At 36.3% G+C, this 14,100-nt stretch overlaps 2 protein-coding genes across 5 annotated transcripts in view; both read left to right on the forward strand.

Moving 5' to 3' along the window:
* Positions 1-14,100, forward strand: part of LOC123545042 (uncharacterized) — a 58,332-nt gene that overhangs the window by 13,220 nt on the left and 31,012 nt on the right. The gene's annotated exons all lie outside the window — the stretch shown is intronic.
* Positions 9,764-10,801, forward strand: LOC123559393 (uncharacterized). Its single transcript, XM_045351159.2, has one exon. The coding sequence runs from the start codon at positions 9,764-9,766 to the stop codon at positions 10,799-10,801; it is 1,038 nt and encodes a 345-aa protein (XP_045207094.1).

Below are 14,100 nucleotides of genomic sequence, written 5' to 3' on the forward strand. Positions count from 1 at the left end.
ACAGGGGTGACTGGTCACTTGATTTTATATATTCGAAAATCTTAAAAAAAAATTCTAAAAATAAACCAGAAGGCCAAGCAGATCTTAGATATTTGACATGTAGCATTGCCTAGTAGTACAAAATTTGTTCAAATCATGATCCCCGGGGTCAAATTGACCCCGCCAATAGGGTTACTTGATTGTACATAGAAAAATCTTCAAAATTTTCTAAAAATAAACCAGAAGGCCTAGAGCTTAGATATTTGACATGAAGCATTGCCTATTGGACCTCTACAAAATTTGTTCAAATCTTGACCCCCCCACCCCCTAGGGTCAAATTGACCCAGGCCCTGGGGTTACTTGAATTACATGTACATATGGAAATCTTCGTAAATGTTAAAAATAAACCAGAAGGCCTAGATCTTAGATATTTGATATGTAACATTGCCTAGTAGATTTCTACAAACTTTGTTCAAACCACGACCCCCGGGGTAAAATTGGTCCTGCCCTAAGGGTAACTTGATTGTACATCAGAAAATTTTCCAAAAAATTTCTAAAAATCATCAGTTTGACATTTGAAACATGTAGCTCATGTTACTCAGGTGAGCGATCCAGGGTCATCATGACCCTCTTGTTTAAAAATGTTACAGGATTTTATGATTCTGATATATATGTTTGATATTTGATTATTGTTGTAACATCTTGTTGTTTTAATGATGTGGATGTTTGAAAGTTTTTTGATAGTGACATGGCAGCATTGTAGGTTTTAAAGTGGCTAGCCACAGGATCGTTGGACAAAAAAGAAAATGGGTATTTTTAGATATATCTGGAAATAAATGCTATATTTCTTAAGAATGTTTTAAAACTTAATTACAGACAAACTATATGGGGAAACACATGAAAATTTGCTGTTACTACTTTTAATGATGAAAATTGAAAAGCGTTTGTAATGTTAACGCTTTACCCCAGATAAACTGTCTCAGTTATAAATATCTATATTTTGAAGCCATAAAATTCACTGTTTCCGTCAATACGCTATTTATTATGATGAAGGGAAAATATCTTTATGCTGCGGTGGACTGGGGTTCGATTCCCAACATGGTCATCTTTTCTTCTTGATTTGGAATTATAAAATATTTTAGAAACAAAAACTCGTATTTTAATGTTCATAATATCGACCCAACTTCAATAAATTTGAAAGAAAGATTATTTGTAACTCCAGAACAACAAAGTTGTAAGGGGGGGGCGGTATACTGGTTTCAATGTTGTCTGTCTGTCTGTCCATCTGTCCGTAGACACATTTTTGTGCGCTCCATCTCTCCTCATCCCATTGACACAATTTAATGAAACTTCACACACATGCATTTCAAGTATTAAATGATAATATTTACTTGTTTACATTTAAATTTGCTGATATAATATTATGTCTATCTGGTTGACTGAATTTATGTTGTATTCCTCAAGAATGGAGGAAATAACATCCTCGGGTTTAGTAATATGTAATCCACGGAACGCGTTCAGTCAGACAGTTGCCTCAATTAGGAAAGAATAGTTTAACGTTAGAGGTTATTTCTAAGGTCACTATTGGCCAGAGCTTTTGGTATCAGTAGCTCAGTCAAGTGTGACTTATTGAACTATAATACTCCTTCTCAAGAGAAGGAATAATGATTTATATAATTATAGACATTGTTTAACTGGAAGTTACAGGAATGTTGAACAGCTTGTTGTTGCTGTTGATAATGATTTAAATAATGATGGTGATGATGATGATAAAGATGATACAAATGCTGCTGCAAACTGTTTGCTTTAAAATAGATAACATGCTATTATCATTCTTAAATAGACATTGTTTTAGTGAAGGTTCATAATAGGGAAATGTTGCTGCTGTGGTGATGATGACACAATAGATTTAATAGGCTTTTATGATTCTTAGATAGATATGGTTAAAGTGAAGGGTCATATGGTGCTTATCAAAACTGGAATACATTTATGAAGTCAAATAAGATTTTATTTATTGTAAAACATGGACAATTGTCAAATACATTTATATAATTTACACTGGATAACCTGCTGTCCTGACGCCCGCTGGTCAAAAGCCTGCTGGAAAAGTAACCCAGCTGTAAATCGGTAGATAAAGGTTTTCATTTAATTATTTCTATTAAAGGGATGCCAATTCTTGCAAATTTGTCATTTTTCAACGACAGTTTTGTCAGGAATGGACATGGTTTACATTAATAAATTTTACAATTTTTGGGCCAACTGCCAATTGGAGTTTTCAACAGTCATTTTTATTTTCAGCCATGCCTATTTAATTTTTTTCCAGAAAGAAGGTAGAACTTGGAAACTTCACACAAGTTTTCACAGGTTGTTCATAAACAAAACTGCATGAATCTTTGGATTTTTGTTCGATTTTTCAAACTGAAGAAATTGTTATGGACTTCTAAAAACATAACGATCATTTTCAGCCCAGAAGTTTTAAATGTAAGCCGTGTCGATTCCTCGACAAAATTGTCAAGCTGATTTGTAGAATTGGCTTCAATAGAAATAAATGAAAAACTTTACCGACCGATTTACAGCTGGGTTACTTTTCCAGCATTTTTTTTTTGTCCAGTGGCCATTAGGATAGTCGATTATGTAGTGTGATTTTGTAGCCACAAAACCAGATCAAATTCAAAAGTCAAATTGCTCTTTTCAGAGTCAATAAAGCTTTAAAAAATTATTGAGATGAATAAAACAAAGTGTAAAGGTTAGGAATAGATGAATAAATGACCGAGTATCTTGATTCAGTGAATCTTCAAAGTATAAGTAATAATTTCCTCTAAAATGATTACATATATTGACTCTTTTGCCTTGAAGGGTAGTTTTTTCTTTTCCATTTTATTATTTATCTGTTTTGAGAAACAAAACAAAACAAAACAGGAAATAATATGTGATTCTATGTTCATGTGTGACTAATGGCTTCAAACTTGGGACAAGGGTACATGGCAATAAGAAGCTGTGTAGAGCACTTAAACCAGCTGTAGGGCAAAGGTCAAGGTCACAAACTGAGTTGAAAGTTAAAAATTAGCCAGCATATTTTTTGTCTGGAGCATAAATCAGTAAACATGCAAGGTATTGACTTCAGGTAGATAGGGATGAGATGATATGCAGAGCACATAAACCTGGTCTATAGGTCACATATTGAGCTCAAAGGTCAAACTTTTTGTCAGTAACTTGTATAACTTGTAACTTCTGCCACTTGTTTCAGTCTCTTCTGTACCATGACGACACACCATTCACGTAACTATTTTTGCAAGCTAAATTTTTTAGTGCCTCTGATAATGTCTGTTAACAACTGAAAATAACTTAAGTATGTGGTTTGATAACTATATTTAACTTGTGTAAGTTTTAACTTTTGCCACTTTTTTAATCTTTTCTGTACTGTTACAACAGCAGTGACTATGTAAATTGTAAAAAAAAATTACAGACAGTTTAACTGCATTGTTCTGCCATATGTTCACACCTTTTTATACGCCCGTTTGAAAAACGGGACGTATTATGGGAACGCCCCTGGCGGGCTGATTCGGGCAGTGTCCACAGACTTTGTCCGGAGCATATCTTCTACATGCATGGAGGGATTTTGATGAAACTTGGCACAGTTGTTCACCATCATGAGACGGAGTGTCATGCGCAAGAACCAGGTCCGTAGGTCTAAGGTCAAGGTCACACTTGGAGGTCAAAGGTCAAATTCAAGAATGACTTTGTCCGGAGCATATCTTCTTCATGCATGGAGGGATTTTGATGAAAGTTGGCAAAATTGTTCATCATCATAAGACGGAATGTCGTGCGCAAGAACCAGGTCCCTAGGTCTAAGGTCAAGGTCACACTTAGAGGTCAAAGGATACAAGAAAGAAAACTTTGTCCAGAGCATATCTTCTTCTTGCATGGAGGGATTTTGATATAACTTGGCACAAATGTTCACCACTACAAGGCGGAGTGTCATGCGCAAGAACCAGGTCCCTAGGTCTAAGGTCAAGGTCACACTTAGAGGTCAAAGGATTCAAGAATGAAAACCTTGTCCGGAGCATTTCTTCTTCATGCATAGAGGGATTTTGATATAACTTGGCACAAATGTTCACCACCATGAGACGGAGTGTCTTGCGAAAGAACCAGGTCCCTAGGTCTAAGGTCAAGGTCACACTTAGAGGCCAAATGTCATATATACAAGAATGACTTTGTCCGGAGCATTTCTTCTTCATGCATGGAGGGATTTTGATGTTACTTGGCACAATTATACACCATCATGAGACGAAGTGTGATGCACAGTTCCCTTTAGAATTACTTCCCTTTGTTGTTACTACAAATAGCTTATATTGTAACTTTTTCATTACTAGTCGTAGGGAAAAATCGAGACCACTTTTCTGTAGTACAACATGCATGCTACATCCAATTTTGAGGTGTATTTTGACCAATCTCTACCTGGTAAAGATCTTTGTGTGGACTTACAATTTTTTTTTTTGATTTTTTTTTTTTTTTTTTTTTTTTGGTAAGATTAACTTCCCTTAGTTGTTACTATAAATAACTTATATTGTAACTTTTTTGATAATTGACCATAGGGAAAAAACAAGACCACTTTTCTGTGGTACAACATAGATGTTACTTTCCAATTTTACCTGGTAAGGAGTTTTTTTGTGGACTTGAAAAAACAAGACTTACAATGATTACAACCACAAAAATAAAATTCCATTTGCAAAAACAGGTGCTAGAGTAAAGAAATTTGCTGTGACGAGCGTATATTGTGACATTCTGGCACTCTTGTTATTTTATATTATCATTTTGGCATTATATGTAAAACATAACAACCAAATCATATATATCGTTACCAGGTTAAAAGCACTGGCCTCCAGAACGTTTGACGACAACATTTTTTTTACATATCTTGAAATAAATGTTATATTTTTAACTTAATTACTGACCGACTACATGTTATGGAAACACTGTTGTATTTACTAGTTTTTAGCTCCACTATTGGGAGAATAGGGGGGCTATACTACTCGCCCTGGTGTTGGCGTGACCCTTCTTGGTTAAAATTTTTTGTCAACCTTTGTTTTTCTGTCATATCTTTGTTACTATTGCTTATATCTTACTGTAACTTCACATAAACATTGTCCAGTATACAAACAATATATTTGCAGGGGCTGAGCCCATTATACCCAAGGTCAAGGTCACCAGGCTGTTATACCTAGGTTATTATAACTGAAACATGGCTCGGTAGCTCTGTTGACAAAGCGTGCATCGGCGAACTCGTGCCCGACTGTTACAAAATGAAACATGTCCCTCGTAGTGGTAGGCGCGGCGGGGGCGTAGCAATTATTCACAAGAGAGCCATACAAGTGAACATTGTCACATCAAGCAAAGACAACGAATTTTCCCAATTTGAGTATATGGATTGTAATGTAGTTACAGGCGGACACTCCATAGGCCTACGGCTTGCCATTATAACGGCCACCCCCTTCCAAAAAAACGGTTTTAAACACAAATATTTTCCTAGAGCAAGAATGGCCCCAATTTCTTAACTAAATATGCTACAATTGACAAGACCACCATCATTGTAGGGGACCTTAACTTCCATCTGATTTACCGGAAAATAGTGACACAAAAAAGTTTACAAGCAGTCTAGATGCATGTGGGAATGCGTCAACATGTACAAGAACCAACACATGTAGCTGGGCATACGTTGGATGTAGTGATAACCAGAGATAATGATGTCACGGTTTCAAATATCGAGGTCATAGATCCTGGACTCTCTGATTCAAATGGAAAGATGTCACGTGATCATTTTGCTGTGATATTTGACGCTAAAGCTTCCAAACCACCCCCAGTACAAAAAAAATGTGTCGTACAGGAAATTACGTTCGATCGACATTGACTCATTTCGAGAAGACATACGAAGAATAGATTTCTTTAACACACAATGCACTCCATCTGATACTGATATCGATGAATTTGTGGAGGAATATTCAAATCAGTTAATTTCTATAGTAGACAAACACGCCCCTTTGACTACCAAGACTATTGTGGTTAAGACCTTCATGTCCTTGGTATACCGAGCAACTCCACAAAGCAAAACATCAGAAACGAAAATTAGAACGGAAATGGCGTGAAAGTAAGCTCACAATCGATCACCAAATTTACCGAACACAGTATGCTGAAGTGAATAAGATGCTAAAACAAGCTCGTGTTGAAAAATATACAGGCAAAATTGATTTCATGTGGCAGTGATTCATAAGAGTTTATCAAAGATTACCAAAAATCTTCTTGGCGATAAAAAATCAGGTGATTTTACCATCCAATCTTTCCCCACAGCATCTCGCACAAGATTTCAGTGACTTCTTTATTGAAAAGATCAAAAACAATCAGAACGATATGCATCGCAAACACAATCTTATCTGATTTAGATGACATAGAACTGAATACCAGGTGTCAATTATGTAGATTTTTACTCAAGCCTCAGAAGACGAAGTGAAATCAATTATCAAAAAGTCAGCGAACAAATCATGCGAACTAGATCCTATCCCAACATGGTTATTAAAAAATGTCTTGACGAACTAACACCAGTGATAACAACAATTATGAATGCATCTCTAGATGCTGCGTATGTGCCAAAGCGTTCAAACTTCACGAATAAGACCTCTTCTAAAAAGCCAAGCCTAGTTTTAAATGTCCTAAAAACTTTTAGACCTGTGTAAAAACTTGCCGTTTCTGTCTAAAATCTTAGAAAAAGTGGTAGATGTTCGAATTGAAATCATCTGAGGAACAACGAACTTCATGAAATTAATCAATTGCTTATAAAAATTCCACTCAACCGAAACCGCCCTATTTAAAAATTCAAAATGACATTCTTCAATCGTTGGATAAGAACAATGTGACTATTCTTGTGATGCTTGATCTCTCTGCAGCATTTGACCTATTGACCACGGGACGTTGATTCATCGCCTTGAACGTCACTTTGGTGTTACAGGCAAGCCACTCGCATGGATGATGTCATACCTTAGTGACCGCTACCAGACCGTTTTGCATAGATGGCGAGCTATCACAACCAGTGCTAATGAAGTACAGTGTACCCCAAGGGTCTGTCCTGGGGCCCAAAAAACTACACCAAAGTACACAAAACCGTCGGAGCTATCTGCAGGAAAGCACGGGGCTGAACAATCATTTCTATGCGGACGATTCGCAGTTATATCAATCCTTCAAAACCAAAAAATAAAATGTCTATTGAAGAGACCATTCATCGCGTTGAAAGTTGTTTAAAGGATATAGTAAGTTGGATGAATATAACATGTTGAAACTCAATGCTGAAAAAATAGAATTAATCATATTTTCATTGAACACAAGAAAAAATCTGTTTCAAACATATCTGTGAAAGTGGACGGCTCTGAAATCAAAAAAATCAGGCAGTTTTCAGGAAACCCCGGTGCTTTCCTGGATTCGAACATGAGGATGGAGCAACAGTGAATAGTTTTGTGTAGGAATTCCTATGGGACAGTTGCGGCAAATTAGTCACTCAGACAATATATAACCGCAAACGCAACCAAATCTCTAATCAACTCTCTTGTTCATCACGTTTGGATTATTTTCACTTTCTTCTATATGGAATTCCAAAACGGTCAATGAACAAACTGCAATATGTCCAAAACACGGCAGCTAGAATCGTAACCAGAACATCCAGATACGACCATATAACGCCTGTTCTGCGTGAACTCCATTGGCTTCCTGTGCAATGTAGGGTAGAATACAAAATTATAACACATACATATAAGGCACTCAAAGATCAATCGCCAGCTTATGTAGCGAACATGCTAGAAATATATACACCATCCAGAAATCTGAGATCGCAGAATAATGCATTAAAACTAGTGGTGCCCAAATGTCGAACAATACGATTTGGTGACAGGAGCTTTCAGACAGCTGCTGCGAGGTTATGGAATGCCCTCCCATCTGGCATAAGAGAGTGCAAGACCGTGCAAAGTTTCAAAAAAGCGCTAAAGACGCATTATTTCATACAATTCTTTGGCAACTAACATCTCACTGATTACCTGATTTATAATGTAGGTAATTTGCCGGCCAATTAATTACTTTAATTAAGAACTCCAGTGTGACAGAATAATATTGGCGGTGTTTTTTTCTGTGGGATGTATCGTGGATGTTCTCCGGACCGTTTAGGTAGGGATTGGCCCAATCATCCGGGACGGTTTGCATGCTGTGATGCATGTCGCAGACATCATACCGTTTAATTCTGTCTGTTCAAAATGTATGATATCTTCTGTTCTATTCTGCTCTGACCTGTGTCTTTGATAGGTCAGTTAATGTTTTATGATATTGTATTTTGTTTCATGTTTTGATCTGCCTACCTTCCAATTTAAAATGCTTGGTATCTTATTACCGTAATGTAATTTTAATTTCTTCTATAATAGTTCAATTCCCATTTTTTATTGAACATTATATAAATGTTTTTATGTAAAGCACTTTTGAACGTATTTTTATATGAAAAGAGTGCTATATAAATGTGGTATATAATAATAATAATTATTTTTAAGGTTTAAAGTTTTTTGGCAACCTTTGTTTTTCTGTCATAACTTTGTTACTATTGCTTATATCTTACTGTAACTTCACATAAACATTGTCCAGTATACAAACAAAGTATATGTAGGGGCTGAGCCCATTATACCCAAGGTCAAGGTCACCAAGGTCTTATACTTAGGTTATTTTTAAGATTAAAGTTTTTCAGCAACCTTTGTTTTTCTGTCATATCTTTGTTGCTATTGCTTATATCTTACTGTAACTTCACATAAACATTGTCCAGTATACAGACAATGTATGTGTAGGGGCTGGGCCCATTATACTCAAGGTCAAGGTCACCAAGGTCTTATATTTAGGGTATTTTTAAGGTTAAAGTTTTTCGGCAACCTTTGTTTTTCTGTCATATCTTTGTTACTTTTTTCTTATATCATACTGTAAGTTCACATACACATTGTCCAGCATACAAACAAAGTATGTGCATGGGCTGGGCCCATTATACCAAAGGTCAAGGTTAACAAGAAGTTATACTTTGAATTATTTTCTTGTTAAATTTTTTTCGAGAGCTTCGTTTATAGACATATCTTTGGTACTTTAAAATATAATGACTTGAAATTAAAAATATTTGTTTATAATCATCTGCATGTGTGGCTACATACCCCATAACTCTAATTGTGTTTTTGACAAAATTATGCCCCTTTTGTGCTTAAACTTTTTTTTGCAATCTTCGCTTTCTGGATATAACTTTAATGCAATATAAAATAAAGACTTGAAACTTAAAATGTATCTTTATCATCATCATCTGCATGTGTGGTAACAATCCCCATAACTCTGTTTTGTATTTTTGACCGAATTATGCCTCTTACACTTAAATTTTTTACAAACTTTGTTTTCTGGACATAAATTTGGTACTATATACTAGTACTACCCATGAAGTTGAACACTAGCATTTGAAGGTTTCAAGTCGTGTCAAAGTCACCTTTCACAAACCGACATCAAAGAGTACCGCTTCTCCTTATGACGCATGTCAAGTTGAGTTCAGTAATGTGCATTGTTAAATCAGTTTGTCGGACAGCCAATAAGATTACGCCACATAACTCTTTACACTTCCCCACTTTCACTTCAAGCCCCGCCTATATATTGACATTGTTTCTCGTAAAACTAAATCTATTCTCGTAAAACCAAATTTATTCGGCAAGTATTTGTCAAATCTATTGTTGTTATAAAAATGTCAGTTATGCAGAAAGGTCATTTCATAGGAGAGGATTTAAGAAAACTCGTTTTGAAGAAAATAGTTTCAGCCGGCGGGGATGCTGAAATGGCAACTGTGCCGCGCGGAATATTCGCTTCTGTTGCTAAACAATTGGAGATTCATCATACAACAGTGAAAAACATTTGGACTACATATTGTGTAAACAAAACTACTAAACGAAAGGAATACAAACGGTACAATAATGGTAAATTACACGCTGATCATAAACAATATATTGACTATTTGGTTCGCTGCGAACCTTCGATTTCACTTGGCAGCATTCGTGACAAACTTATAGAAAACTGTGACCTTCAAATTTCAACAAAATCAATATCAAACTATTTGAAAAAGGTCGTTTCGAGAAAAATTCTCACGCGACCGGCAGCTGACCGTTACAAAGATGATAATATGATCTATATGCAAGCCTTTCTGGATGTTCTCCACACAAAGGATGTAAAAACAATCAAGTTTTTTGACGAGAGTGGGTTTGCGAAACCCGATGTGAACAGTGCTCGTTACGGACGTTCGGCAGTAGGAGAGCGTGCTATCGAAACACAAGACAGACAAAAGACTCCAAATAAAACTTTCAATTTACTCATTGGCGTTCAGGGCGTATGTTACGCTAATATACTTCCAGGTGCGAGTACAACGGACACATATATAGACTTTTTTTTCAAAGCTGTAAATGCAACTACCAATGATGGTTATTTTGCTCTTAAACCTGGTGATATTGTGGTAGTAGACAATTGTCCAATTCATCATCACAGAGGTGAAGACGTGTTAGCACCATTCCTGGATATGTTAGGAATCGAGTACATTTTCTTGCCAAGATATTCCCCCAACCTGAATCCGATTGAATTATGTTTTCAACACATAAAGACATTATTTAAAACAGAACTTGTTCGTGCACTAGCAAAGGATAATCTAGAGTACGCAATCATGCACTGTGTAAATGGAATAACGGCTGCTAATTGCTATGCTTATTACCAGCATGCTAACTATATGCAAATATGAAACATTATCATATGTTTGTAGTGAAAATAAAATGGTACACACTTTTAAAAGACTACAGCTAGTCATTTGTTTGCTATTCTTTGATAATTTGTAATAAAATTGGAATATTTCATATCTTTGAATTTTAGGATCTTTTCCACAACCCAAGAAGACGTTTTGGTGCTTTTTTTATCTTTGACCTCGGTACATACCTTTGACATGTACCTGATGGACAGGTCTATTGATGAAGGGATTTCTGAGGGATCATGTTCTATACAAAATGAAAAATGGTGTTAAACCCAAAACAAACAAACAAATCTACACAAAATGAGCCGCATCATGCGAAAACCAGCCTTATGGCGATTGCAACCAGTATGGATCCAGATCAGCCTGCACGGATGTGGAGGCTAATCTGGATCCATATTGGTTGCAATCGTCATAGGGCTGGTTTTCGCATGACATGGCTCAAATGTGTTTTGATCATCCCCTCCAGTTAAGATGAAAAAACAAAACTGGCAAAAATGTGTGTCAAAAAGTCCGCAAATGAACTTACCCTTGTACTTAGAACTATATATATACATATATATATATAACGGAAAAAAAGATGAATAAAGATCCATTATTTTTTACATATTTAATAATTCTAATCCAATTAAGTAGTATAAAATATTGTAACTCGACGTTTCACCCGTTTACGGGATCTTCAGGAGTAATACTTTTTTTCAGTATTACTCCTGAAGATCACGTAAATGGGTGAAACCGTTCGAGTTACATTATTTTATACTACTTAATTGGATTAGAATTATTAAATACATGTATGTAAAAAATAAAGGCATCTTTATTCATCTTTTTTTCCGCTATTGAATATCCGTATTGCCAATCAATACATTTTGTATATATAATAAAGTCCCATTTTCTCTCTGAAAAAGATACCTTGTAAGTGTATTAGTAATTTTAGAAGCCCTGATCAATGACATAATAATACATTAACCTCTTACACCCTAAAATTCAATCTTGTTCCATTCAACATTTATTATCCCTCGCCAATGGCAGAGGGATATAGTTTTTGCGTCGTCAGTCTGTCTGTCAGCTGCAATATCTTAAGAAACTAGTGGTTGGACTTTCATGATACTGGTACAAAGTAAGTACTACCTTGGTGCGATGCGGCACGTGCAAGTTTTGTCAAGGTTGGATTAGTATCTCCCGAGTTACGGACCTTTGTTCAAAATAGGATATATTTTTCGTTTTCCGCCCGTCAGCTGCAATATCTAAGACACTAATGGATTGATTTTTTTATTAGAAGCCTCCGTGGCCGAGTGGTTAAGGTCGTTGACTTCAAATCACGTTCCCCTCATCGAGATGGGTTCGAGCCTCACTCGAGGCGTTGAATTCTTTATGTAAGGAAGCAATCAAGCTGGCTTCCGGAAGGTCAGTTGTTCTACCCAGGTGCCCGCTCCACGCGCGGATCCAGCCAATTTTATCAGAGGGGGTTCGACCGAACTCTCTCTATGACAAACATGTGTCTTTATACACTAAATAATTTGATGTGACTTTTGTGGATGCTAGCCGTTTAAAAGTACAATGTTGCCAATAAGTTTTGTTGAACAGGCTGAAATAGAAAAGTAGTCGACTTGTAGGCTTGGGTGTTCGGGGGCTTGTTCGTGGAAAATGTTGAAATTCAGCGCTTCATTTCCTGCATTCTGGGGCATTTAAGGAACATTTAAGAACACCTTTTCCACTGCAATATTATAAACAATATACCTTTTATTTCACGTTTTTATGAGCTCACCTGTTAAATTTGGGAAAACTAATAAAATGAAGTTTTCTTACAGGTAATGGAGAAAAGCACGTAATTTTACAGCTACTAGCTTAATTTCCAGTCACTGACCATAGGCCTACAATCTGTGAACAACATTAGGCTCGGGTACAGGGTCGTGCATGCATCAAGCTAAAATCATTTGTCAGTTGAATACGTAACGTGAACGGTAAAATATCTGTGAAACGGGCCTCATTAATTCTTGAGATTTTCTGTCTGTAAATCTCATGAAATACATAGATTCTCGCTGAGACATGTGCCTAATTTGCATCTGAAGTAAAAACTTTCATTTTTTGTTTGGATATACGCATAATCGATGTTTTATGGGCCCTCTTCGGAATGATCGCCAACTTAATTTGTAAACATTGACCGTAATTTCACATCCATGCAAAATACTAATTACTCTTCTCTCTCGAAGAAATGGTCAAAGGAGATTAGTTATATTATAGTCCTTTCTTTACTGTTTAAGAATCTGTTCAATATCGTATGACCTTTCTTGTATTTAAAAAAATGCCAATTTAAGTAATAGTTGGACTTTAAATAAATTAAAATGCTTAAACTGTTAAACTGTAAAGAAAGCCAAATATGACTAGGCCTACATCATATATCCGTTTGCTGAAGGGTTGATTCTCTTGAAAAGTATAGGGCACCGTGTGCATGTTGCATAATGTATGATGTGTTTATACGTATAATTTTGTGAAAAAAATGAAATGGGGTTTGCTTTGTTCGGTTTTACGCCCGTTTTCAACATCATTTCAGTTATATCCGTATAGCCATCAGTGTAGTGGGCAATATAGTTCTACACCCAAAGTTCGTAAGCAACTGCCAACTTTTTCACTTAGAGTCGAACCGATGACCCTCTAGTAGTGAGTTAAATGGATAATGACCGCGTTGCCTGTTTCTATTCCCGTCTATTTGAAAACACTAAAAACAATGATTTGCTATGGACGGATAAGTGCGTCTCTGAACTAATTTACCGTAGTCAATAATTTAAAGTATTACTTTACAAATTGTGAAAGCTCCAATAGAAATTTATGTGCTTTAGCATCGCCTTCTGGCGACCTTGACCTTTAGTTATCGTGACCTGAACATGGGTTCTGCACAGATTTTCTGCGGCAAAATTCCTGCTGATTTAAGGAGGTATAGGCTGTACAAAAAGTAGACTGACTAGACTCATACATTTCACCTCGTCTCTAGGCCTCGACCGTGAGCGATTTGAACAGCATTTATGTGCGAGAAGCATGGTTGACCGAGATATAAATCCTCAAAGTTCAGAAGGTGAAATGAGGGTTCAGACATTTAACTAATCTTCTGTTTTTTTTTGTTTTGTTTTGTTTTTGTTCGGTTTAACGCCCATGTTCAACATAATTTCAGTTATTTCAGGCGGGCAGTTCCTGGGAAGGACCAGTACTTGACTCCAAAGTCGAACTAACGACCCTCCGTCAATGAGAGGTTTTAGATATTACAAGTCTATGACAGTATCCCCTACACCACGGACCCGAGT

This window comes from Mercenaria mercenaria, chromosome 15 (genome assembly GCF_021730395.1).
Source record: "Mercenaria mercenaria strain notata chromosome 15, MADL_Memer_1, whole genome shotgun sequence".
Lineage (NCBI taxonomy): Eukaryota > Metazoa > Mollusca > Bivalvia > Venerida > Veneridae > Mercenaria > Mercenaria mercenaria.

Coding starts and splice junctions, on each gene's coding strand:
- LOC123559393 (XM_045351159.2), top strand. CDS start 9,764: ATGTCAGTTATGCAGAAAGGTCATTTCATAGGAGAGGATTTAAGAAAA.